This window comes from Convolutriloba macropyga, chromosome 13 (genome assembly GCF_964194025.1).
Source record: "Convolutriloba macropyga chromosome 13, txConMacr16.3, whole genome shotgun sequence".
NCBI lineage: Eukaryota > Metazoa > Xenacoelomorpha > Acoela > Convolutidae > Convolutriloba > Convolutriloba macropyga.
The window spans coordinates 16,773,198-16,798,152 of NC_134480.1; the positions used below are offsets into that span (position 1 = coordinate 16,773,198).

Below are 24,955 nucleotides of genomic sequence, written 5' to 3' on the forward strand. Positions count from 1 at the left end.
GGCCTTCTCTTGGTTTTTACATTTCAAAGAATTTGAATTGTATTGGGGCGCTGTCTTTTTTTTAAAGATCTGTTTACATATTTTCATGATTTTTGAAGTCAAATAAGAGTAGTGATTTAGGTCCCGCCGAAACAGGAAGTGGAGCCAAAAAGCGAGTGGTTTTGCGGCGTGACATTTTTTCGCTCTTAATTTAAAGTAGAGTGAGAAAACGGTGTTTGAACAAAGATTCGCTAGTGGTTTTTGTTCACATGCGGCAATTTCACTTTGATTTTTACTGTTTTTTCGATTTTTTGGATCGGTTTTTTTTCTAAATGGTTTTCCCAATCCATTCACAGTCCGCTGTAATGCGGCGCTGTCTTTTTTACGACTCGAAGAGGAGTATTGGAGAAGTCCTTTTTTTAATCAATTTTATTGGAGTGATTTTTGAAGTGGGAAATGAAACGTGTGAAAAAATTTGGAGTGATTTTGGTGCTGAACAAAAGTGAAGAGCGGAGCGAAAAGAGAGTGGTTTTTGTTCATACTGCTGTTTTTGAGAGAGCGAGAAATTGATGTGTGAAAAAATTTTCTCTAAGCGAGCGAAATTTTTTTGTTCACGTGCGGCTTTTAAAAGCAGTTTTTTGCAACTTTTGATGTTTATGAGGTTTGATTATGATATTGTATTAGTTTTAGGCTTTTTTATTGGAATTGAAGGTTTCAAGTAGTTAATTTGATTTTTAATGCTAATTTGTAGGTTTTTGGTCAGTTTTGCTGATTTTTAGAAGAAATTTAATGACTATTTGCCTGTTTTTTTGTTTTAATGCTTTAAGTGGGATTTGAATAGAAGCTTTTTACTTAAGAAATTTTCAGATACTAGATGACTAATGTTTTTTTGGTATAAATCCTTTTTTTCTTAGGAAAATTGACAGAAAAATTGAGAAATTTGAAACCATTTTTGTTCCTTTTTTTAAAACTAAGACTAGACAAGTTTCTTAGCATATTATGACTTGGCCACTTTTTTGCGAGTTTTTCATTGCTCTAATTGCAAAGAAACTTTACTCGGCTTTATGTTTCCTTGTACTATTTAAAAACATCTCATTCAGCTTTTCTAGTTTTTTTGTTCAATTTGTTTTTGAATGCCGTTTCTATTCTTCTCTGAATTTTTTATGGCATTTATGGAGGTCCATGGTTCACATTAGTTGTTCTAGCTGTTTAGTCATAAGTATGGGCAATTTTCTCCTTCGAGTTGTTGCGGAATTCTTCCAGCTACGTTTTTTTTAAAGATCTGTTCACATATTTTCATGATTTATGAAGTCAAATTGAAGTAGTGACTTTGGTCACGCCGAAACAGGAAATGGAGCGAAAAACGAGTGGTTTTGCGGCATGAATTTTTTTGTTCTAATTTTAAACTAGAGTGAGAAAACGGTGTTTGAACCAAAATTCGCTTTCTCGCTGTTGATTTTTTGTTCACATGAGGCAATTTCACTTTGATTTTTACTGTTCTTTTTAATTGCTCTCTAAAGAAGTTTGTACCAATTATATTAGTCCTGTTGGTCTTTTTTTAATGCGATTTTTCGCTTGACCGATTTTTTGTCTGACGCATTTGACTTTTCGTCCTCAAAATCGGGATAAACAGGTAGTGCCCAGCGGGCATTAAGTGCTCTTAGAGCCTTTCAGCTCACTAGTCTCCAATTATGCGATTCAAAGAAACTGTTTTGGAGACTCATACTTATGTTGCGAAGGGCATTTCTTAGAGATTGACCCCCACCACACCACATCAGCCCCCTTCTCACTTCACGCCCCCAAATCCCCACCCCTGCACATCGTTCAGGCCGTAAGGGCCCCGTGCAGCCAAAAACCGCTTTCCCTCCGTTGCCCCCACCCCCTCCCACACACACACACACTGTTGATCACCCACATACTTTTGACCCCCACCCCACTTTCGCCACGCCATCAGGCCCCGGTGCTATACCGTGGCTAGCTACCGACAAAGAAAGACAACCACTCGACGGTCGTTTGAGAGCAATTCGCCCGACGTTAGTCGGTTATGTTTGTTATTTTTTGCTCATACAAGCATGACAAGACATCAGACGCGCTCTGAGATTCATCCGGACAATCACATACGCAACGCTAAGCATCATTAGAAAGAATGCAAAGCCTTTAGTAAAAAACCAACATAGAGCCAAGACGAGAATCCGGACAAGAAATGAGAGAAGTTTTTTCATTGTGGGTTTTTGATCTTTTCCGTTTGTGCTCCCCCAGTGCGTTATGCTCCCCCTTACTGTGTAAAAATATGGCATGGGCGCTTGCCACATTTTTACACAGTAATAATACGGCTGTGTAAACATGGGGCGTGGGCCTCACTGGTCTCTAAGTTTTGCGATTCACGGAAACTTTCATGGTGGGAAGGGGGCTTTAATTAAATTTTGGCCCACTGTCACCACCCAATCATCCTCCCTCCCCCCCCCCTCCACCACACACACCGTCAACCCTCCAACCGGCCATTTAGACCCCCCTCGTCCACCAGCCCTACCCCCATGCTTGACCCCTCAACTCCGCTCATCGCCCCTCCCCCTCTAATGCTAACATCCCTACACGCCTACTGGTTACTTTTTACTAGGTCAACGCTAAATTCAATGCAAAATTATGTAAGATCTACGTTTTGAAACGCCAAAATTATGTGAAATGTGAGTTTTCAGTCCTATTTCTGCGGTTCCTAAGCAGAGTAAGGTTCTGTGGCTCAGTAGTAGAAGAGGCGACTAATAAGCAGGAGGTCAGTGGTTTGAGTCCCATACCCAGAGTTCTACGCGTTGATTTTATGTAAAATCACCGCTAAATTCAACGCAAAATATGTAAGATCAACGCTAAATTCAACGCAAAATATATAAGATCTACGCTAAATTCAGCGCAAAATATGTAATATCTGCGTTAATTTCAACGCAAAATATGTAAGACCTACGCTAAATTCAACGAAAAATGTAAGATCTACGCTAAATTCAACGCAATATATGTAAAATCTACGCTAAATTCTACGCATTCAACGCAAAATTGAGTAAGAAAGTTGGGATCTATTATGTTTTACCCCCCTCCAGTGTTTTTTATGACCCCCCTATTCTGTTTTTACAGAATATATCCCAAAAAAGACTCGAAACCTTTTTTGAAAAGTGAAAATTTCCCTCCTCAAAATCTGTTTGAAATTTGTTTAAAACATCTTTTTTACTTCAGAAATAAAATTTTTCAAACTATTAAGGCCTGAAACTCAGAAATAAAATTTTTCAAACTATTAAGGCCTGAAACTCCTTTTTCTCCCTTTTTTCTCCCTTTTCTACTTCAGCGTGATTAGAAACACTGCTTGAATTTGAATTCTCCGGAAAATTGAAAAATGTGTGAAGCTATCGTAAAAAGTGCACTAAAATAATACAAATTTGTTGGCTTGTAAAAAAACAGGACTTCAACAATAGCCTCGGTTTTTTCTGTGAAAGGAAAGTATTAGAGAATTAAATAATTTTATTGAGTTTTGAAGGAAATTTAATTCGAACAAAATTATTTTGCGTATTCAGTTTATTCTGCATAACAATCTTTGGTTGCTTTCAAAGTGTACGCTCAATTCTTTTCAGGGGAGCAATTTATTAAATTTCGATTATAGTGTTCAAAAAGGTTGGCTAAATAAACTCTTTTTAAGAGGTCTTACGGCGTGAAAAGTCGAAAACGGTTGAGAACTTTGAGGCTTATTAGATTTTCGAGAGATAGAGTCACGTTTGGTTTAACGATTTGCATTGATCTTCCAACGCCATTATCTGAAAATGGCAGACAAAGCCGTTTCATTGCCCCGCAGAAATAATAACATTTACAACGTCGGAATCATTTTAAAATTGTAATTAAATTTCGATATTTCTTGCGCAAGACAAAAAATTGTTTAAATGGAACCATCGCTCATGATGCCATATAAGTATTCAAAATCCTCGTTATTCGTTAACCTGGGATAAACTTGGTGGGATTTGTTTTTAGTAAGATAATTTGTATTAAAAGGTATAAAAATTATAATTTTCTCACGTATTGACTGTCTTCAAGTCTGATTTAGAGTTATTGGAGCTTGAAGGTAAGATTACAGGCGTATGGTGCTGTATTTTTTGCACCAAGTTCGAGACTATTTTGAAAATTCTGATTAATGTTTCTCTTTAAGAAGATGGTATGAGGTGACAATTAGCAAATGTCAAATGATCGCTGTATTTATACCTCAACATGCAGTGAATGCTGAACTGCAAATCAGTATTAACAACTTCATATCAGCTCTGACCGGCTATTACCACGCTGTGCTCGAGAACGGCTTTCTGCTCGAAAATCAGGACGATGTTTTGAAGTTGCTTCAGCTCTGCAAATCTGTTAAGTGCTCACGATTTAGGCAGGTTCAAAGTTCAAATGAGGCTAAAAGTTTTCTCAAACTTTGCTCTGCCAAGCTGCTTTCTAATGGAGATGAAAATGTGGGGGTTGGGGTGGCGGTGGTTGGAAGTGAACAAAAAGAGAAAGCGCCTGAAGTGAACAAAGAAAAGTCGTTATTTCACACTCCGAAGCCATTTGAATTTCTGGCGCTAAGGAAAGCGATTTTATCAGGTAAAAGAAAACGTGTTTATTATTATCCAATTGAGTCCAAAAAATTAACCTCGAAATAAAACGGTTCGTTCTGATCTAATGTGATTTTTATTTTAAAAAGTAATTTTTTAACGAATGTGAAAATTGTTTTGGCTCGTGTGCAAATAAATAAAGAATGACGTGAGATTCTGGAAGTATAGCTTTTTGCAGTTTTTGTGTAAGAACCGAGCAGTGACCTCTTATGGAAGTGAATCTAGTTATGAAGATATGAAGATCAGTTGTTCTGAAGAAATGACATTGAATCGTGCTGGTTGCATGATTAATTTCTTAGTTAAGATTGAAGTGACCAAATTCAACTAGTTCTTATTTGCCGATGTTAGAGGTTCTTTTTTATGATACATAAATAAACATATTTGTGACAGATAGTTCGAAATTTCGATAACTGATAAATTTAAGTTTTAAAAAATGCAACATGTTTCGCCAACCTGTTGTCCTTAGAATTTTAGCGTGTCATTGGAGAATTGTACTCGAAAGCATTTCAATATTTAACAATAAATAGTTCGGATGATAAACATTTATCTAATTCTTCTTGTTTAGATGATGCCAAGTCTTTCCGCAGCCTCGTGTTCAGTAACCCTCATTTCCTGGTGACCTCGAGTGACACATGCACAATATTACATGACGGAGCCAGATACAACGCACTTCATTTGTGTGCACAAAAGAACAGGAAACTAGTTGCACTCACACTTATCAAAACCATATCCAGTAACGAGTTCTGGCAGCTTATCTACCCACACGATTCGGACTGTTCTCGAATGAACAGAATGAATTACATGCTGGATATGTACTTGAATACGCCTGACAAACATTGCGGTGAAACAGCTCTTCATTTTGCGGCCAAATTTGGATTTAACTCGATGCTGGAGCTGTTGGCATCTCACCCTAGAACTATCAGAAACACTGTTAACTCAAACAATCTTAAACCAGGTCAAGTGGCAGGCGTTCGCTGTTCGGGGTTCGCCCCGAAATTTAAAATTGACCAGGGTCCTTTTTACGTCTGCTGTTCCGTTTGCGATAGTGATTTGTCGATGTTCAAGTTCGTTGTATCTGGTCCAAAATCGCCCAGTGACAATTTTGAATTGGGATCCACTCAAGCTCGAAAAGTAAAAGATTTGGTAACCTTGGAAACTGATTTCGTAACGGATGCATACATCGGACCTACTTTCGAAGTAAAATGCAAGGCAATTCAGAACGATTTAAACAAACTTAAACGTTCTATCCTGACGTCCTCTGATTCGAAGCTGGGAAAATATTTGAAATATCGAATTGGTCGGTTCAAAATCTGCAACGAGCACAAAGTGAGGTTGAAGGAACGTTTTTTGATATCAGACACGTTCTTAGAAATATCCGAAGAATTTATTTTGGGTATTTTGAAACGGTGTGAGTTATTTTTGCAGCGCGAAAACAATTCGTTTTTTGCGACCTCGGATCTTTTGGAATCCTTTGCATGTTTTAATACTACTTCATGCCAAGCTAACAATTCGCTAGCCGATTCCTCGTTAGGATCTCTTACTTCAAGTTTTGCCAATCTTAATTTAAACGCTAGTTTTCAGCGCAGTTTTAATCTAAACGATAGTTTAATGCCAGGAATTAACGAAATCTCTGAAGCTTTGATGCGAGCTAACGAATCTTTGAACAATATCAGCGACCTTGATCTGATCAATGACGGTCAGAATGCGTCATCATGTAGCGAGAACAACGATGACCCGGAGGATTTTAAAACTCCTCCTGGGTCGCCAGACTTGAGTTTCGTTGATGCAATCAACAGCCCTTTTATCTCATTTTGTAACTGCAAAGCTACCGACTTCTGGGATCAGTCGAACAATTTATTAGTTTTGAACAATCATCTTGTATGTCAATACTTTGATATTTTACGTCAAACTGACCATTATGAATGTGAATTATTCCCTTTTATGCAAGTTTGGACTGAAAGTTTTAAATTGTATTCTAAAGATATGTTGGCTGATAAGCGAGTGAAGATTTCTATGCATTGTAAGTCATGTAGTTTTTGTCCTAATGATATTGATGTGAGATTTAGTGAGTTTGTTTCTTTGAGTGATTTTGAATTTGACCCATTTTGTCTGAATTTGACTTGATATAGAATATAGAACTCATTTTACCATTATATTCTTTTTCCTCAAGATAAAATCGAAAATAAAAGATGTGCTAGATGATTTTTGGGAAATGCCTTTATTGTTCTACAATTTTGCCTTTTGAGAAGAATTTTATTTCTCCGGATCTGTTCAATGCAAAAACAAATTATTGTAATCGAAATGCCTAAAGACACTTGGAGAGTGCTGTGCGGGTGACGATAGGTACAGATCATGAAACTCTGCGTACTTTGCGACAGTAGAATTCTAGGTGAATTGAAGATTGGAATAAGAGTGGAAGTTACCATTTTTTCAAATTTCTAATTTTGAAATTGTCACCAGTGGCAGTGGAAAAATTTAACGGTAAATCTTGTAACAGGAAGGCTCGCTTGTTCTATGTGTGGCACAGAATGTGTCCTCATTCGCACTTGAAAGCATAACATATATCAATATATCGAAAATGATACTTCAGAAACGTTTGTTTTAGCTACAGACATGTCTAAAGAAAGACTGCACACAAAAACAAATCAAAATAAAAGAGATTGGAGCTTAATAATAGATAGCTGAGTGCGTGGAGCTGCTCCTAACAACTCAAATTTGTTGTTCTTTTAAAACTCAATTATGAGAAAAATTTTCATTAGTTGGATTTAAAAATTGTCAAAAAAGCATCTTTTTTTTCATATCCCAGTGTTGAGAAAAAAGTACAAAATGCAGAAGGAGTCATTGTTAAATGGTTTTCATTCAATTTTGCATGCAGAAAAAGCGAATTCTATCACTAAGACTTACAATTTCTCCTTAGTCTTTCAGGTTCGATATGAAAAATCTTTATATTTTCTTGATTTTTCATTTTTTTAACAATTAACCATTAATAGACAGATCTTTGTTTTCTCCCTGTTCTGTTTTCTCCCTGTTTATCAAGACTAAAACAAAGGTTTAAGACGAACTGAATGTTGGATGAAAAGTTAATTTAACGCAGATGAGGGACGGGTTAAAAATACATAAAAATTTTCAAAAATTGGCTGAAAATTTGTCAAATTTAAAAAAACGCCATTTTTCATTTTGTATTACATGGAGACATTGACAAAACGATGTGATTCTTGTTTTTGATACCCTCGAAAAAACCACTATTTGTCATAAAAGATTGATATTTGACCAATTTTTTTTTATCTAAATCTGATGGAAAATTAGACCAAATTGTCTGAAATTGTGGGTAGAAAATGGTGAATGTTGTTTTTCCAAAAAACGCAAAATTTCTCTTTGTAGTGATACTACACATGGTAGCTGGGGATGCCCACAAAAAAGTCGAAAAATTGTCGAAGAAAAAAGTGGGGCTAGCATAAATTTCTCTCAATTTCAAAAAATGCGGGAACAACTAGTGCTCTTATGTTGCAGATCTTGAGTAGATGACCTTCTCAGCTGAGAATTGGATTTTGCCTTGCGCTATACTTATCCATATCTGCTAAAATTCAGCACTGCTGTTTTGTGTTTGATAAATACAATACAGCCGTGCAAGGAAAACCCAACAGAGCCAAGATTGAGCATCTCTCGGTACAAAATTCAATACCATTTTGCTTTAATGCAATTAAAGTCGCTGCTCTGCAATAGCTTGCAGAAATGCAATCAAAATTATATATAGTGTTACTTTAATTAATATTAGATGACCGTTGAGAACGACCAACCAAAGTCCTTCTTGGATTAATCGTCGAACGTTTTCTGTCTTTCAGCAACAACAGCCAATAGTTAAATACTGGGCAGCACCGTTGTGAACAGGATGGGGCTTCTGAACAGTTTGTTGCTATACAGTTCATGACTCAAAGCGTTTCCTAGGCTTTGTAATGACTTAATCCTGTCTAGATTCGGTCCAGTATAATAATTTGGTTGAGTGTTCATTTTGGTTGTCTTACGTACCGCTGCAAGACTCTTGTTCTGATGGCTGATTACAAAATTGTGTGTTTTCATGCCCATGTGAAATGATCAAAATTAATTTTTCACTAGTTGTATGTTAATTCTTCTAATTGTTCCCACATTTTTTGAAAAATGGGAGAACTTTTTGCTAGCCCCACTTTTTTTGTTCAGACAATTTTCGACTTTTATAGAAGGCATCCCATGCTAGCTTATATGGTATCAATTTGAAGCTCTCTGCATCTAGAATTTCACTACAAGGAGAAATTTTGGAAGTTTTGCTTATTTGGAAAAAAAACATTCACCATTTTCTATTCACAATTTCAGGCAATTGTGCCTAATTTCTGAAATCTCCAAATAGTAAAATATAAAAACTTGAAATTCAAAAAATGCGTTTTTATCAGCAAAAAATTACAAAATTTGTACCCAATTTTTTTTTGAACTGCTAACCCGTCAGTCACCTATTCTAACCTAAATTTTCATGCAATCTTCAGTTCATTTTAAATCTGTTTTAAAAGTCGCGATAAACAGGAAGAAAACATATGAGATCTCTCTATTAATGGTTAATTGTTAGAAAATTTTTGGAAAAATCTAAAAATATAATTGTTTTTATCGAACCTGAGGACTAGATGCATGCAACTAAGTGATAACATGCACTTATGTGCATGCAAAATTGACTGAAAACCAGTCAACAATGACGCCTTTTGCATTTTGTACTTTTTGGAATACATTTAGATATGACAAGGAAAACAGATGGTTTTTCTGATAATTTGAAAATGGAACTAAAGAATTTTCCTCGTACTTGAGTTCAGTTCAACAATAAATTGAAACAACAATTTGAAAAAGCAATATTTGAGTTGAAACAACAAATTGTCATATTTGAATCATTTTTGAAGCAACAACAAATTTGAGTTGTTAGCAGGAGCTTAACCTGCTCAGTTATCTAATATTAAGCTCGAATCTCTTTTATTTTGATTTGTTTTTGTGTTCAGTTTTTTTAAGAAACAATTTTTGATGAATTTGATGTTAATTGAAGTCAAATTTGTGGGGACACATCAGATAGCACAGCGGCTAATCCAACTGAGGCAGCACAGCTGAGTTATACTCATGGAGATTACTTGTTTAGAACGCCAATCAATAAGGATTTTTTCTGCATTTTGAACCTTACGGACTTTTGAGATTTGAAAAAGAAATCATTTACTTTTTTTGACATTTTCAAAATTTGTCAACTTCTATGCCACTAATGTATTTTTTTCCATAATTTTGTGATTCAATAAAACAACAATGATGAGTTATTGGGAGCAGCTCCACGTACTCTTTTTTGTTGCCTTTTTTAGAGTGCTACATAATTTTTGATGATTTTTGAAGTCAATTGGAGGTAGGATTTAGATAGGCACATCAAGTAGTAGAACGGTTAATTTCACTGAGAAAACACAGGTAACAAACAAACATTATGCTAAGGGCGCCAACGGCTATTTCTGAGATTAAAGAGAAGTCAGGTTCTCGCGAATCTTTGTTGACGCGACGTTCTGTGACTGCTACTTTTAATTTTATCCTCTTCTCAATATCAGATTTCTTTACGACTGTCATTTAAAAGTAACAAGCTTTTTCCATTGATACCTAGCTTCAACTGCGCGAATCACTTATTTGACTCTTATAAATTTTATTCACAGTGATTTTTGGCGGCTTGCTTAATTATCAACAATAATAGCAATTCGTATTTAAGAGGCATCTTTTTATGGATTCAGATTTATTAATACTCAGGGAGATGACGTGCTTAGAAGCAACCCATTTTTTAAAACAGAACATTGATTTAAATTTCTTGCTCTTTATGTTTTTTCTTTTCGTCACTTTTTCAAGAAATAATTTGTACAGCTATATTTTAAGAAGTCAATTCTATAATAAACCATTGATGAAAGTTTTGTGTTCCTGTCCAAATGAAAAGCAATTCAGCGGTATGAAATGCTCTATAGTAAAGTATATCGCCTTCCTTTTGATTCTGTTTTAGGTAAGGTTATATCAAAACTGGTTATTTTGAGAGTTTGAACTTTTTAGATTTAATTCACATCTAATAATATTCGCTCTTGCTGTTTTAGGGTGCCTCAAGGAGCTTTTTTTTAACATCTCAGGTATATAAACTACCAACATTTTCTTACTATTTCAGTGTTGTCACATAGACAAACACCTCTTAAGATGTGCTGGAGAAATCTCAGCTCCTAATTATTCAAAATGCATTTCTTTACTGTTACTTCGTCAGAAATTAGTCTCATGCATTGTTTTTTTTCTATGCTATTTAAAGCTCCCAAACTGAGCATGTTTTGGAATAAGTGAGTTGTCACCTGTTTTGAAAAGCCAAATCCAATTGGCTGTTTTTTGCCCGCTCTTCTGGCCTCCTTAGTTTTTTTGTAACTGTTTTACCATTTGTTTGTACGCTGGTAGGGTTCTTTGCTCAATCTGTGTTTTAACATAGTTTTGGTTTATTTCGAAAGCACAAGTTTCAAATAGTATTTTTAATATGTCCTTCTCAATTGTGTAAACCTATTTGCTTTATCGTTAGCAGTACTTGTCAGTAGTCATGAAATAATCAGTTAGTCAAAATTGCATTTGTTGTTTTCTTAGCATTTTATTCCGGGACTTGTACTGCTAAGTTCATCACTTTTATAAACAGATTTATTCATTTCTTTCGCTTTTGCCGCTTGATTGTAGAACTGACGAAATTCATTTTGACTTCTAAATGCTATTTAATTCCCTCGTTTTACCAAAACATGGTGTAGGAGATGTTGCGGGAAAAAAATTGAGACAAATTCAGAGAATTTTGTCCCGTTGATATTGTAAGCCAGTAAAAAAAATCATTTTCCAGTAATTTGCTCTTCTGAATATTTGTTTACCAGTTTTTGCTACCAAAAGATTGAACTGCGGTTTCGCTGAGTAAACGTGACGTGGAGTCGCTGCTTCCTTGATTGCTGAGAAAGTTAGAGTTTGAAAAGCTGTTAACTTGGACTGAGACGTCGAATTGACTTCACAATTGTTTAAAAAAATCTTTAATTTCTTAAACAGTTATAAAGAAAACTTATCAAGCTCAATCAAAATAGTCAATGATGCAAGCGAATTTAAACTCATAGGGCTGGGTTTTGTTACTACACGTTTTAGGAAAACTTTTGATAATAATTTATCATAATTGAAGTGCATCTAATGATTTCGGAATTGAAAGTTACTCAGGTTTTTTGTTTCCTCTGAAAACAAATATTATATTGTTGTTAATAGTAGCGTTTAATTTTCATTTTAACTGGAATTCATTTCTATTTCAAATCTGCGTATAAGAAAATCGTTAGATATGAGATTGAAGCGGATTTCAATTTTCAAAATGTTAATGGTTAATGTTTTTGACAGCTTGTTTTAAATCTCCGAAATAAATTTTGTCCTTTTTGGCAGCTACTCTACGGCTGATTTTGTGGTTGAATGGTAAGAAAGTTGCATGACATGCTACCCAATACCCTAATACCTAATTAGTAAATTTACGTTTAACAGTCCCAATAAAAATTAGCATTTGTTATCAAAATCTTGTTATGAATTAATTATCCGATTAACCTAATCTCGTGTTTAATAGCTCTCGAAAGACGTTTGAAGCAATTATCGTAAGCGTTTGTCTTTTTTATGCAAAGCTTTGCTTGACCGTTTTGATCGAGAACATTCTTTCAATTTCACTTGCGAGTGATTTAAGCTTAACTTCTTGCTTTATACGTGACTCAAATTATTTCTCTCATTCAAAATTAAGTTTGCTGCTAAAACAAAAGTGATCGCAAGATCAGGAATAACAAGACCCAGATAGGCGAGTGGCTAATGTTTTGGTCACTCCCGAGCGGTAATGCATGTCTAAGCTTTTTGCTCCCATAAAAAGTTATCTAAGCTAATGAACCTATGAATTAAATTGCCGGCCTGTCTTTCGAGAACAATTTGTCCGGCATTAGTCGGTTTATGTTTGGATGTGATAGTTCCACAAAAAATCACACGGGCCGCTGAGAAGTGATCACGACGATTTTGAAAAATAAGTATATAAATTGGCGCACATAGATATAATAATGTTAAATCGTTTTTCTGATAATTTTAACTAGGGTGAAATATTGGGAATATTGTGGATACTTTGGCGCATTGGCTATTTTGGCATTAGTTACTTTGTCCTGAATGGTTTAATGGAAACCTGGAAGGAAACTTGGAAGTTTTTTGTTATAGTTCCAGAAAACAAAACATTTTCTATCTGATGAGTTCTGGTGATCCGTCGATATGAAATTTTTATATTCTTTTGTATAACTTTACGACTTATACAACTTTACGACCATTTCACATTGCATCTTGAATCTAATTAAGTCTGAAATGATACGGGATTGAAACAATAATATAAAAACAAGGAAGAGCCTATTTGTTTTACGAACTGAGTTTTATCGTTGGAGCCTAGTTCAAGCATATGATTGTAAGTGTAAGTTCTGATTTTTAGTTGAATTGTCTATTTTTGATTTACTTTTATTAGCTGCAGCTTCTTCAGATCACGTCTGTATAAAGATACTTTAACTATCGACTTTTCGAAATTTTAGCACCCGAATGGGGCGTTCTGTTAGATATATTTTTAAAGGCACATGGTGATAAGACTTAGATGACAAATAAATCTAGAAAATAAAAATGTGGAAACTGGTTAGAAAAACCTGCCCAATGAATGGGTTTTACTGTTGCTCCTTCATCTGCTTTAATGTTCAGGGAGAAATCGGGAGCTAATGAATTTGTATTAAAGTTTGAGATGTAAGTATGTAAAAAGTATTCGGACAATAATCTGAAGTGGATAGAAAGTGCCTGAGGAATCCAAGTACAGATGAGTAGCATGGATACATCCAAAAGGTACCCGAAATGGCCGTCAACCCGTTTCACCCTCGCTCTACTGGGTTGGATGGGGTTTGCTCTAGTGTACGCTATGCGGGTGAACCTAAGTATCGCAATTGTGAAGATGGTTGAAGAACCAGTCAGGAAGCACGAAGTTCTGGAGAAACAGGTGACCGAATTCTCGGAAGGTTTGTGGTAATTCGTTCTTGCCAGTCAATATAGTTGTTTGCATTTAAATTGGAACTGAATGACCCTTCGCCATACGGTAAAAAATAATAATTGTTTAACAACGATAATAGGCATGGTCAACATTGTATGTGTCGAGTGGTGGGAGGAACTTTATGCTGAATGTCTATTTTTTTATTCTGCAACTTTTGGCTGTGGCACTAGAATCGTAGAAAGTGGAGCGAAAGCCCTTTGAATTCGATAATAGGAAGTTTCTTTCTTTTCTTGCTGTTATAATGGTTTAAATTTTTGGTTCAATTTTGTATTCAGTCGATATCAGTTTTTTCTAGCTGAAAGGTGCCAATTTAATCAAATTTGTGCTCATATTTGCTAAAATTGAAAGTTGGAATGTGGCGCGTGCCACTGTATTGATGTGTAAAGGTAAATTTCTGATATTTACGCAGGCAAGGAGGCTCAGTAATGTGCGGTAATGTTCCGATCTTGCCCATCCACATCTTTTATTTAATTGTCTTCCAAAAGAGGAAAGATAGAAAATTTTCAAAAAAATCAATTTATCTCTTAAAATAATTGCTGTAGAAAAAAATTGCTCTAACTCAAAAACTTTAACTAATTAAACAATGCCGTTTTAGAGGGCCGATAGATATGCCATTAACAAGACTACTGGTCAATACAAAAAAAACCAAGCATTAATTGCGACCAAAACCCAAAATTTATGTTTAAATGTAAAATTTATATACAATTGACCCTACAAAATAGACATCTATATACAATTGGGCCTGCATTCAACGCCATTGGGACTTGTATTTCGTATTTTGAATTTGTCTCTAAAATAATTGTTCCGACCCCCACTTTAGTGGGGAGGGAGGAACTATATACTCAAATGGGTTTTTTTTAGTTCAGCCAATTTTGGCCGATCGATATAATCATCGCAGAGAGTTTTGAGTGGTATCATTAGAAAACCAGTCTGGCAGCGTAGAATATGGAATTAAAAAGATTTTTTCAGTTTTCGTTTTCTATAGGGAGTTATCGTGGTTTAAAGTTTTGTGAATAATTGCCGTTTTTATTCACATTTTCAGTATTTTTGACCATATTTTCGTCAATTTTGCTTAGAAAATGGTAAAATTGTTAGCTGTACTGTCATTGAATTCATCTCTTAAGATAGAGGAGGGTTGCTGAGTTGTTCGGTCCGAGTTTTTTTGGCTAGATTTTAAGCTAAATTTTTCAAAAATCAGACTTTTTTTTCGAGAAAAATGGGACATTTGCTTTTTAGCCCACTTGCTTTAAATTTGCTGGAAGCAGACATCTTATGACTGCGCTCGAGTTCTTCTTAAGCTCAGAAGAGAGCTACATCTCATCCCGCTGGCTTTAAGAGTTTTCTGGATCATTATTTTGCAAGTGTTTTGCAAACGCAAACTTGATAATTACAAAAAAAATATTTTTGACAAACTGAAAAATTTTGGTTTAAAATCTGATCTATTTAGCAATCAGTTAAACAATTGACTGTTTTGTTAGACAGGCAGCAATATCTGGGCTGATCTTGATGTCACCGTGGATCCCTACAAATTTTTTTTTTAATTAAATGGATTGCGACCTTTTTTTCAAAACATTTCCGCTTTGACAGATAATATTTACAAAAAAGATGTCCAATGAAATTATAACATGGTTTCAGTGTTAAGCTCATGGTTTTTGTGGCTTTGACCAATTGTTTTCGTAAATTTTTATAGGCTTCTTGAGTTTTGCTTTCATTTGTTATATTCTTTGTAGCGCAATGACTTAGTGTCCCCAATCTAAGATGCAGTTAGCTTTTTAAGAGATATAGATGAACCTCGACAATTCTAACGGCTTTCAGTTGTTATCTAATGTCTGTTATGACTGAATATATTTGTTTTTAGAAAATATCGGTGAATTTTTTAACTTTGCCACTATTTTATCTTATTTCTCTCAACTTCGGGCGCAACCTCAGTAAAAACAGGCAGAAACCATTTTTGGTTGAGCATTAAAATATTGTTGGAAGCGGTTTTCTTAGTCAACTAATTTTTTCCTTGTTGTGATGCTACGTGGGCTATGTTTCAAAATAATTTTTCATTCTCATTTTTGAGCTTAATCGCAATTTTTATGAGTCCATTTTGTTTCCTTCTCGAATTATCACATTGTTGGCAAATCTAATTGAAGTAAAGCATAGTAGGAAAAATCTAATTGAAGTAAAGCATAGTAGGAAATATTAACAGCTTTGGAGAATGCGTATCTGTATATGTTAATTGTTCTTGTTGAGCTTTATTTAAGCTGTTTGTTAAAGCTTTTTGGACTGAGACAAAGATATCTCCCAAAATTTTGTGGATTTTTTAATTGTTTTTTCTATGTTCTTTCTATGTTTTTCTATGGTCTTTCTGTTTGTTGTTGTACGCCATATACCTGATAACAATAGGTCTCAATTCCTTCCCCAGACGTATAACTCCACCTGGATAAAGATTTCAGTTTATAGCTGTTTGTTTTAATGACTTTGAAATTAATATTTTCAAAAAAATTTTTTTTAAATCTTTACCTCTTTAATTTCAAATTGGTCACCATGTAGCTCAATCTCACTAATCAGAAGTCTCAATTACTTTTGATGATTCAACTACTTTTATCGCGCTTTGTTATACATTGTAACTGAATGCTTCAACCATTTATTTTCAAAAAAATCTTTCGAGATTTCTATACTGTTCAATTTTTGGGTTTCTTTTTGTTGTCTACGTTGTCCTTTTATAGGGGAGACTCGTTGATGTTAGACGGAAAAGAACGGGATGATTTACAGTTCTTGCAGGTGACATCTTTTAATTATAGTGCCTTGAATAGTCTGGTGTCGGAAAATTGTTTGAAGTTTTGGCTTCCATGTGTTTTTGTATTTGTTATTTTGTGGGGTCGTGACGTTATCTCATTATTAACAGGCCCAATCGGCTTCCTGACGTGTTGCAACTTAATCCATCATCCATCGCTTTTTAAAATCTTAAATCTGTTATGACTTCTGGAAATATTTGTTTTCAAAACATATTTGGGTTTTTGAGCTTCATTTTTTGAAAGTTTTTCGGTCAAATTGTAGCTCAGTCTCTCTAAACACTGGTCACAACCCGTTTGCACTGAGCTATAACTTAACCTTTACAGTGGTTTTAGCTTCCAGCTTTTGTTTCTCGGGTTTGTTACTTCTTTTACTACGAGACTTCATAAAATGCTTGAGATTTTTATAGATTTGTACATTTTAGAGGATTTTTGTTCTCTTTTTGGTTTATAACAATAATCGTGAGTCCCATTGGCTTTAAAATTTTGCTCTATTGAAAATTGGATTATGGCATGTCTCAATTGCTTCCTGTGGAGATATAAATGAAAATTTCAGTGATATCAGGTGATATCAATGACATTAATAACTGTGAAGTTAATTGTTTTCAAAAATAGAAACGTATTTTTTTTAACTTTGCACCTCTTTGATTTTTTTTCTCCTTTTTTCGACCTGTTAAATGGTCGCACTGAGAATCGGTCCCATGTCTTTTCTAATGAAGTACAGGTTAAACTGTTTTGTTTAGGTTTTATCGGATGCCAGATTGATTGTTTTTTTACTGTAAACATCGAATTGTGTTCGTAAATGATGTTTGTTTTTTGATTTTTTATGGTCCTTTTCAGTAGTTCTATTATCAAAAACTTTCATGGACCCTCTATCGTGGCATTATTGTATTCCATTTGTTGTTTATTGAACGATGTGTGTTTTTGATCTCTTCATTATTTGGTAGCCAATTAAGTCAAGAATGTGGATGAGCGGGGTCGGAACATTCTTTGCGTATGCACATTAGCGGGCCTCCTTGTTGGTGTAGAAATTTAATAAATGCTTTAAACTAAAAAAACTTTAACTAATTAAACAATGCCGTTTTAGAGGGCCGATGAGATATGCCATTAGCAAGACTACCGGTCAAGAGACACAAAACCAAGCATTAATTGCCACCAAAACTCAAATTTTTTTTTTGAAATGTAAAATTTATAGACAAATGGGCCTTTAAAGTAGACATCTATATACCATTGGGCCTGCGTTCAACGCCCTTGTATTTTAATTGCCAATGTGACAAGACATCAAAAATCAATTCAAACTTGGGCAAAAGTTCCTAAATCATAAAAATTTTTATGAAAGCTTGTAGAATCCAAGCAAGAAAGCCTTTTTAAAGCATGAAACCGCTGTTGAATAAAAACTTTAAGTTTCAATTCATCAAATAGAAAAGCCGGACGCGTTCAAAGAACAAATTTTTTTAGAACAAATAAATTCAAACCAATAGCTATGGACTTAAACACCTAATTATCTTCAATTTTACCTCCATAGGAATCCTGACATTTGTCAGTAACTAGAAAATATCAAACGACTTCAAAAAGATCGACAAAGGTAGGCAAAGTTAAAAAATTCTGATAAATTTTGAGAGATAACGGTGTTGAAGCCGTTAAAACCATAACCTATTCACATAAGTTCAATTGCGCATTTTTGTAACAGCTTTATTCTGAAATGTCTTCTGTCATAAGTTTACCGAACCAAAAAATAGGTACAAGAAAAATAGAGAAATGTACAAAATAAAAATATGAAATCTCCTAGTCTCAAGGCCTGAAATTCATTTCTAAAAACGCCTTGAAAGCTTAGTTTCAATTCAATAGACGATTGATGCATCCTATCGGCTGGAAACGAGCTGCAAGTTGACAGCAATGAGATAAATCCGTGTCAAAAGCTCATAAATCCACTATTTTTTATTTAAGTCGTAAACAATTATCTTGAAACTTAGAGAACTAAAAAGATTGGCTTTTGGTTCCATAAGATGCCAATGGGACATTTCAGTTGCGAGATTAAGTCTTAAGACTACAACATAACAACAAATAAAAACCCAAATTTCCAAAAAAATTACTTAAAGTGTTGAAGCCATAAAAACTTCGAGCTTCTCACTGTATATTTGATATGTTCATTGGGCCTTATTTGCACGTACAAAAAGTTCTGTTAGTAATTGTGCAATAAAAGGAAAATATTTTAGGTGTAATAGCTTTCCGGTAATTCACTTAAACGAAACAAAAAATCGAAACTTTTAAATGAAAACAGCGACCTATGCAACTCGAACCCAAGAATGAACAATATCCGGCCTTGATATTGTTTTTGTCCTTTAGAAAAAGGTACTTGATCCAATTGTTAGCGACATACATAATTTGACGGAAAAGGTGTTTACATCAAAAATAATCGACGAGTTTTTGATAAATATTGTTTTAAATTGGAATAAAACCGGCAAATATTTACATCCCAAAACTCATAGCGAACGAAAATAAAACTAGTCGTTTTAAGAGTTTGACAAGTTCGGGCCGGAACTTTTAGGTTTTTTATTCAAGATAGTTTGATCGAAATGTGCTATAGAACTGCATTTTTGATGGAAAAAAGCTGATTTTTGCAAAATTAAGCCAATTTGTTAGCAAAAATATTGGACCAAAATGTTCAGCAGCTTTATTCTGTCTAAATTAAAACCATTAACACTTCTGTTAATAATTTTAACATAATAGTAGTATAAGTAAATGACTAGTAGCACACCACGGGGGGTGGGGGGGGGGGTCACGCACTGTAGAAAAACGACCCCCTCATTTTCGGCCGAAAGTTCAAAATTTCGAAAATTTTTAGAAATGATTTTAAAGCAAACACGGATTATTAAATTTCAAATGTTAACACAATTTTTATTTTTCGGCTTTGTGACCTTCGACTTTTTTGGTGCACATACTTTAAATTCTTGCTCGCTTCGCTTTGCGGTGTCTACCTCGAAGAGAGAATGAGTTCACATTGGTTCAGGCTACAGACAGTTAAGCGTGGGTCAGTTACTCAATGTTATTCTTTCAAGCAAATATTTGCACCACTGCAAATTATGACAGACAATTTATTTGTCCCCATTTACGAACTGGAACAATTTAAAATGTTTCGTTCAACATCGTATTTTCTCCGAACATTTTGTCTAGCTTTACTAATGAGTAATTTGAACTGTCTGATTTTACCGAAACTTAAAAACCCCTAGACATTAAGGAACGCAGACAATAATTTTAATCGTTTCGTTTTAATTACTTGTAATTGCAAGACTTCGGAAATTAATACGGTCACTTCTCTGCTAATTCATTCCACAACAAATTGACCTTCTCTGTTCGTGTTTTAAGCTGAAAAATTTGGTCCCATACAGGAGCTCACTATGGCAGCTAATGCTTCTTCATATCATCAACAAACTTCTACTCAGAACGATTTAGCACCACCTATTCCGATTAAATTGAGGATGAAAAGGGAGTGGAAGGTAATTCATTTTTCTGTTTTATTTAGTAGGACTACAAACTTTTCCGCTTTAATTGTGTAGAGATCTAAATTGACAACGGCTTGTAAAATAAATAAATTAAGAACAAACAAGGGTTTTTAAATTTTATTTATTGATAGCTCAAAAACGGGTTAAGATGGCTTTAAGACACCGAAACACACAGAATGAAGAAATTTAGGGGCCCTAAAATTATAGTACATTCTTTTTGGGATTTTTCTTCAATTGAAAAAAAACAAGCATTTCGGTTTTAATGATCTTCAGGTTGTACCGGCAACTGACTACCCTGCCGCAGAACCCATCATAGCTGTTCGACCCTCTCAGTGTCTCAACAGTGGAGTAATTGAACTCAACGACTGTACATGCGAATTTTGCAAGGGTAATTTTGTGGATTATCGAACTTTATGCATCTACCCAGACAACCAAAAAGAGAATACGAGTAGGTCAGCTGAGTATGCAGCATTGAACCAGAGAAACATGAACATGTCCAACTTGCCCTCCAAACAGTTTGAAAGAAAACAACGTATTTTGATGGCGGATCTCTCTTTACCGCGAGCTGTGAAAAGGAAAAATACATCGAAAAAGCGAACTCAACGGCCGAGAGTTTTCAAAACTTTCACAAACAACTTATTGAAAAATTATTTCAAAAAGAAGTATAAACTCATGAAGCGCTAACTGTTAAAGTTGTTGCCTGATGTTTCCGCTGAAAGGTAATGAAAATAAAAAATTTCGTTTCCTGTTTTATCCCACAAAAATCTTTGACATCGAAACAGTACCTGCTGGTTACCTAAGCGAGTTTTAACTTGTACATATCAAAAGTATTGGTGAAAAATAACTTGTGTGTTGGATCCTAAGCTACCTAGTGGATACCTAAGCGAGTTTTAACTTGTATATATCAAGAGTATTGGTAAAAAATAACGTGTGTATTGGATCCTAAGCTACCTAGTGGATACCTAAGCGAGTTTTAACTTGTATATATCAAGAGTATTGGTGAAAAATAACTTGTGTGTTAGATCCTAAGCTACCTAGTGGATACCTAAGCGAGTTTTAACTTGTATATATCAAGAGTATTGGTGAAAAATAACGTGTGTATTGGATCCTAAGCTACCTAGTGGATACCTAAGCGAGTTTTAACTTGTACATATCAAGAGTATTGGTGAAAAATAACTTGTGTGTTGGATCCTAAGCTACCTGCTGGTTACCCCAGCGAGTTTTAACTTGTACATATCAAGAGTATTGGTGAAAAATAACTTGTGTATTGGATCCTAAGCTACCTAGTGGATACCTAAGCGAGTTTTAACTTGTATATATCAAGAGTATTGGTGAAAAATAACGTGTGTATTGGATCCTAAGCTACCTAGTGGATACCTAAGCGAGTTTTAACTTGTACATATCAAGAGTATTGGTGAAAAATAACTTGTGTGTTGGATCCTAAGCTACCTGCTGGTTACCCCAGCGAGTTTTAACTTGTACATATCAAGAGTATTGGTGAAAAATAACTTGTGTATTGGATCCTAAGCTACCTAGTGGATACCTAAGCGAGTTTTAACTTGTATATATATCAAGAGTATTGGTGAAAAATAACTTGTGTATTGGATCCTAAGCTACCTAGTGGATACCTAAGCGAGTTTTAACTTGTATATATCAAGAGTATTGGTGAAAAATAACGTGTGTATTGGATCCTAAGCTACCTAGTGGATACCTAAGCGAGTTTTAACTTGTATATATCAAGACTATTGGTGAAAAATAACTTGTGTGTTGGATCCTAAGCTATCTAGTGGATACCTAAGCGAGTTTTAACTTGTATATATCAAGAGTATTGGTGAAAAATAACTAGTGTATTGGATCCTAAGCTACCTAGTGGATACCTAAGCGAGTTTTAACTTGTATATATCAAGAGTATTGGTGAAAAATAACTTGTTTATTGGATCCTAAGTTACCTGCTGGTTACCTAACCGAGTTTTAACTTTTACATAGCAAGGGTATTGGTGACATATTTGTGGCTGAACAAAGTAGTGTGGAGAGCAAACGGGAGTGCAAAGTGGAGAGCAAGTTGGAGAGCAACGAGGAGAGGAAGTTGGAAACCGACTGCAGGAAAGGAATAATTCAGTTAGTCCTTTTAATTTTTTCATATTTTTGACCAGTTTTTTGGGGTTTATATTTTCAAAATCCTCCTCTTTGTCTCATGGCATTTTCATCACCAATTTCTGATGTTGCTCACCTTTATATTTTTGTTTGTTGATAAATTCTATATATTAGGAATTAATTTTAATATCTTGTCTGGAGTACAAAGTCTTGAGATAAACAGTCTGAAGAGTAGCAGGAACTGTACTCGCTTGACGCCAGTAAACTCCTTGCCTTCTTAACTTTGGCAACCCCAATGATTGAGAAGCGGACCTTGCTGGTTTAGAGAAACCCCATTGCGAAAATTAGACGGCACCAGTTCAGAAACTTTTAACACGCACCACCATTCACAAACACTCACTGAGTTCACTTAGACACTTAGATCAGTTGTAGGGTAGATTATGACAGATTGCTACAATCGACACAGGTGATCTACGGAGGTAACTATGAACTTGTTCCTAATTTTTTCGAGACAAAGAGGAATTTTTGTTTGGTAATAAACATCAGCTACTTTTTTCATTTCCATCTGATAGCGCGGAAGCTTTTTAAACGCTTATACTATGGATTGAAGGCACTGAGGATAAAAATGAGTTAGTTAATAATTGATCAACTGCTTATGGGGGAGCTTTTAAAAGACTTATACAATGGATTGAAGGTACTGAGGATAAAAATGACTTAGATATAAATTGATCAACTGCTTATATGGGAGCTTTTAAAAGACTTATGCTATGGATTGAAGGTACTGAGGACAAAAATGACTTAGTTATTAATTGATCAACTGCTTATATGGGAGCTTTTAAAAGACTTATACTATGGATTGAAGGTACGGAGGATAAAAATGACTGAGATATAAATTGATCAACTGCTTATATGGGAGCTTTTAAAAGACTTATATTATGGATTGGAGGCACTGAGGATAAAAATGACTTAGTTATTAATTGATCAGCTGCTTATGGGGGACCTTTTAAAAGACTTATACTATGGATTGAAGGCACTGAGATTAAAAAAGACTTAGTTATTAATTGATCAGCTACTAGTATGGGAGCTTTTAAAAGACTTATACTATGGATTGAAGGTACTGAGGACAAAAATGACTCAGATATAAATTGATCAACTGCTTATGGGGGAGCTTTTAAAAGACTTAAACTATGGATTGAAGGTACTGAGGACAAAAATGACTTAGTTATTAATTGATCAACTGCTTATATGGGAGCTTTTAAAAGACTTATACTATAGATTGAAGGTACGGAGGATAAAAATGACTTAGATATAAATTGATCAACTGCTTATATGGGAGCTTTTAAAAGACTTATACTATGGATTGAAGGTACTGAGGACAAAAATGACTTAGTTATTAATTGATCAACTGCTTATATGGGAGCTTTTAAAAGACTTATACTATGGATTGAAGGTACGGAGGATAAAAATGACTTTGATATAAATTGATCAACTGCTTATATGGGAGCTTTTAAAAGACTTATACTATGGATTGGAGGCACTGAGGATAAAAATGACTTAGTTATTAATTGATCAACTGCTTATATGGGAGCTTTTAAAAGACTTATACTATGGATTGAAGGCACTGAGGTTAAAAAAGACTTAGTTATTAATTGATCAGCTACTAGTATGGGAGCTTTTAAAAGACTTATACTATGGATTGAAGGTACTGAGGACAAAAATGACTTAGATATAAATTGATCAACTGCTTATGGGGGAGCTTTTAAAAGACTTATACTATGGATTGAAGGCACTGAGGTTAAAAAAGACTTAGTTATTAATTGATCAGCTACTAGTATGGGAGCTTTTAAAAGACTTATACAATGGATTGAAGGTACTGAGGATAAAAATGACTTAGATATAAATTGATCAACTGCTTATATGGGAGCTTTTAAAAGACTTATACTATGGATTGAAGGTACTGAGGACAAAAATGACTTAGTTATTAATTGATCAACTGCTTATATTGGAGCTTTTAAAAGACTTATACTATGGATTGAAGGTACGGAGGATAAAAATGACTGAGATATAAATTGATCAACTGCTTATATGGGAGCTTTTAAAAGACTTATATTATGGATTGGAGGCACTGAGGATAAAAATGACTTAGTTATTAATTGATCAGCTGCTTATGGGGGACCTTTTAAAAGACTTATACTATGGATTGAAGGCACTGAGATTAAAAAAGACTTAGTTATTAATTGATCAGCTACTAGTATGGGAGCTTTTAAAAGACTTATACTATGGATTGAAGGTACTGAGGACAAAAATGACTCAGATATAAATTGATCAACTGCTTATGGGGGAGCTTTTAAAAGACTTAAACTATGGATTGAAGGTACTGAGGACAAAAATGACTTAGTTATTAATTGATCAACTGCTTATATGGGAGCTTTTAAAAGACTTATACTATAGATTGAAGGTACGGAGGATAAAAATGACTTAGATATAAATTGATCAACTGCTTATATGGGAGCTTTTAAAAGACTTATACTATGGATTGAAGGTACTGAGGACAAAAATGACTTAGTTATTAATTGATCAACTGCTTATATGGGAGCTTTTAAAAGACTTATACTATGGATTGAAGGTACGGAGGATAAAAATGACTTTGATATAAATTGATCAACTGCTTATATGGGAGCTTTTAAAAGACTTATACTATGGATTGGAGGCACTGAGGATAAAAATGACTTAGTTATTAATTGATCAACTGCTTATATGGGAGCTTTTAAAAGACTTATACTATGGATTGAAGGCACTGAGGTTAAAAAAGACTTAGTTATTAATTGATCAGCTACTAGTATGGGAGCTTTTAAAAGACTTATACTATGG

The 24,955-nt window shown here is 34.6% G+C and overlaps 1 protein-coding gene across 3 annotated transcripts in view; it reads left to right on the forward strand.

Annotated features, from left to right (window-relative positions):
* LOC142351537 (sialin-like) overlaps window positions 1–24,955 on the forward strand; it is a 438,741-nt gene that overhangs the window by 369,855 nt on the left and 43,931 nt on the right. For 2 of the 3 annotated variants that reach the window (XM_075403611.1, XM_075403612.1), the window contains exon 2: window positions 13,402–13,675. In XM_075403611.1, coding sequence (XP_075259726.1) covers window positions 13,480–13,675 — 196 coding nt within the window. In that variant the 5' untranslated portion in view covers window positions 13,402–13,479. Of the gene's footprint in view, window positions 1–4,159; window positions 4,588–5,163; window positions 6,752–13,401; window positions 13,676–24,955 lie in introns of those variants that run through there. The other variant, XM_075403610.1, reaches the window with a different exon arrangement.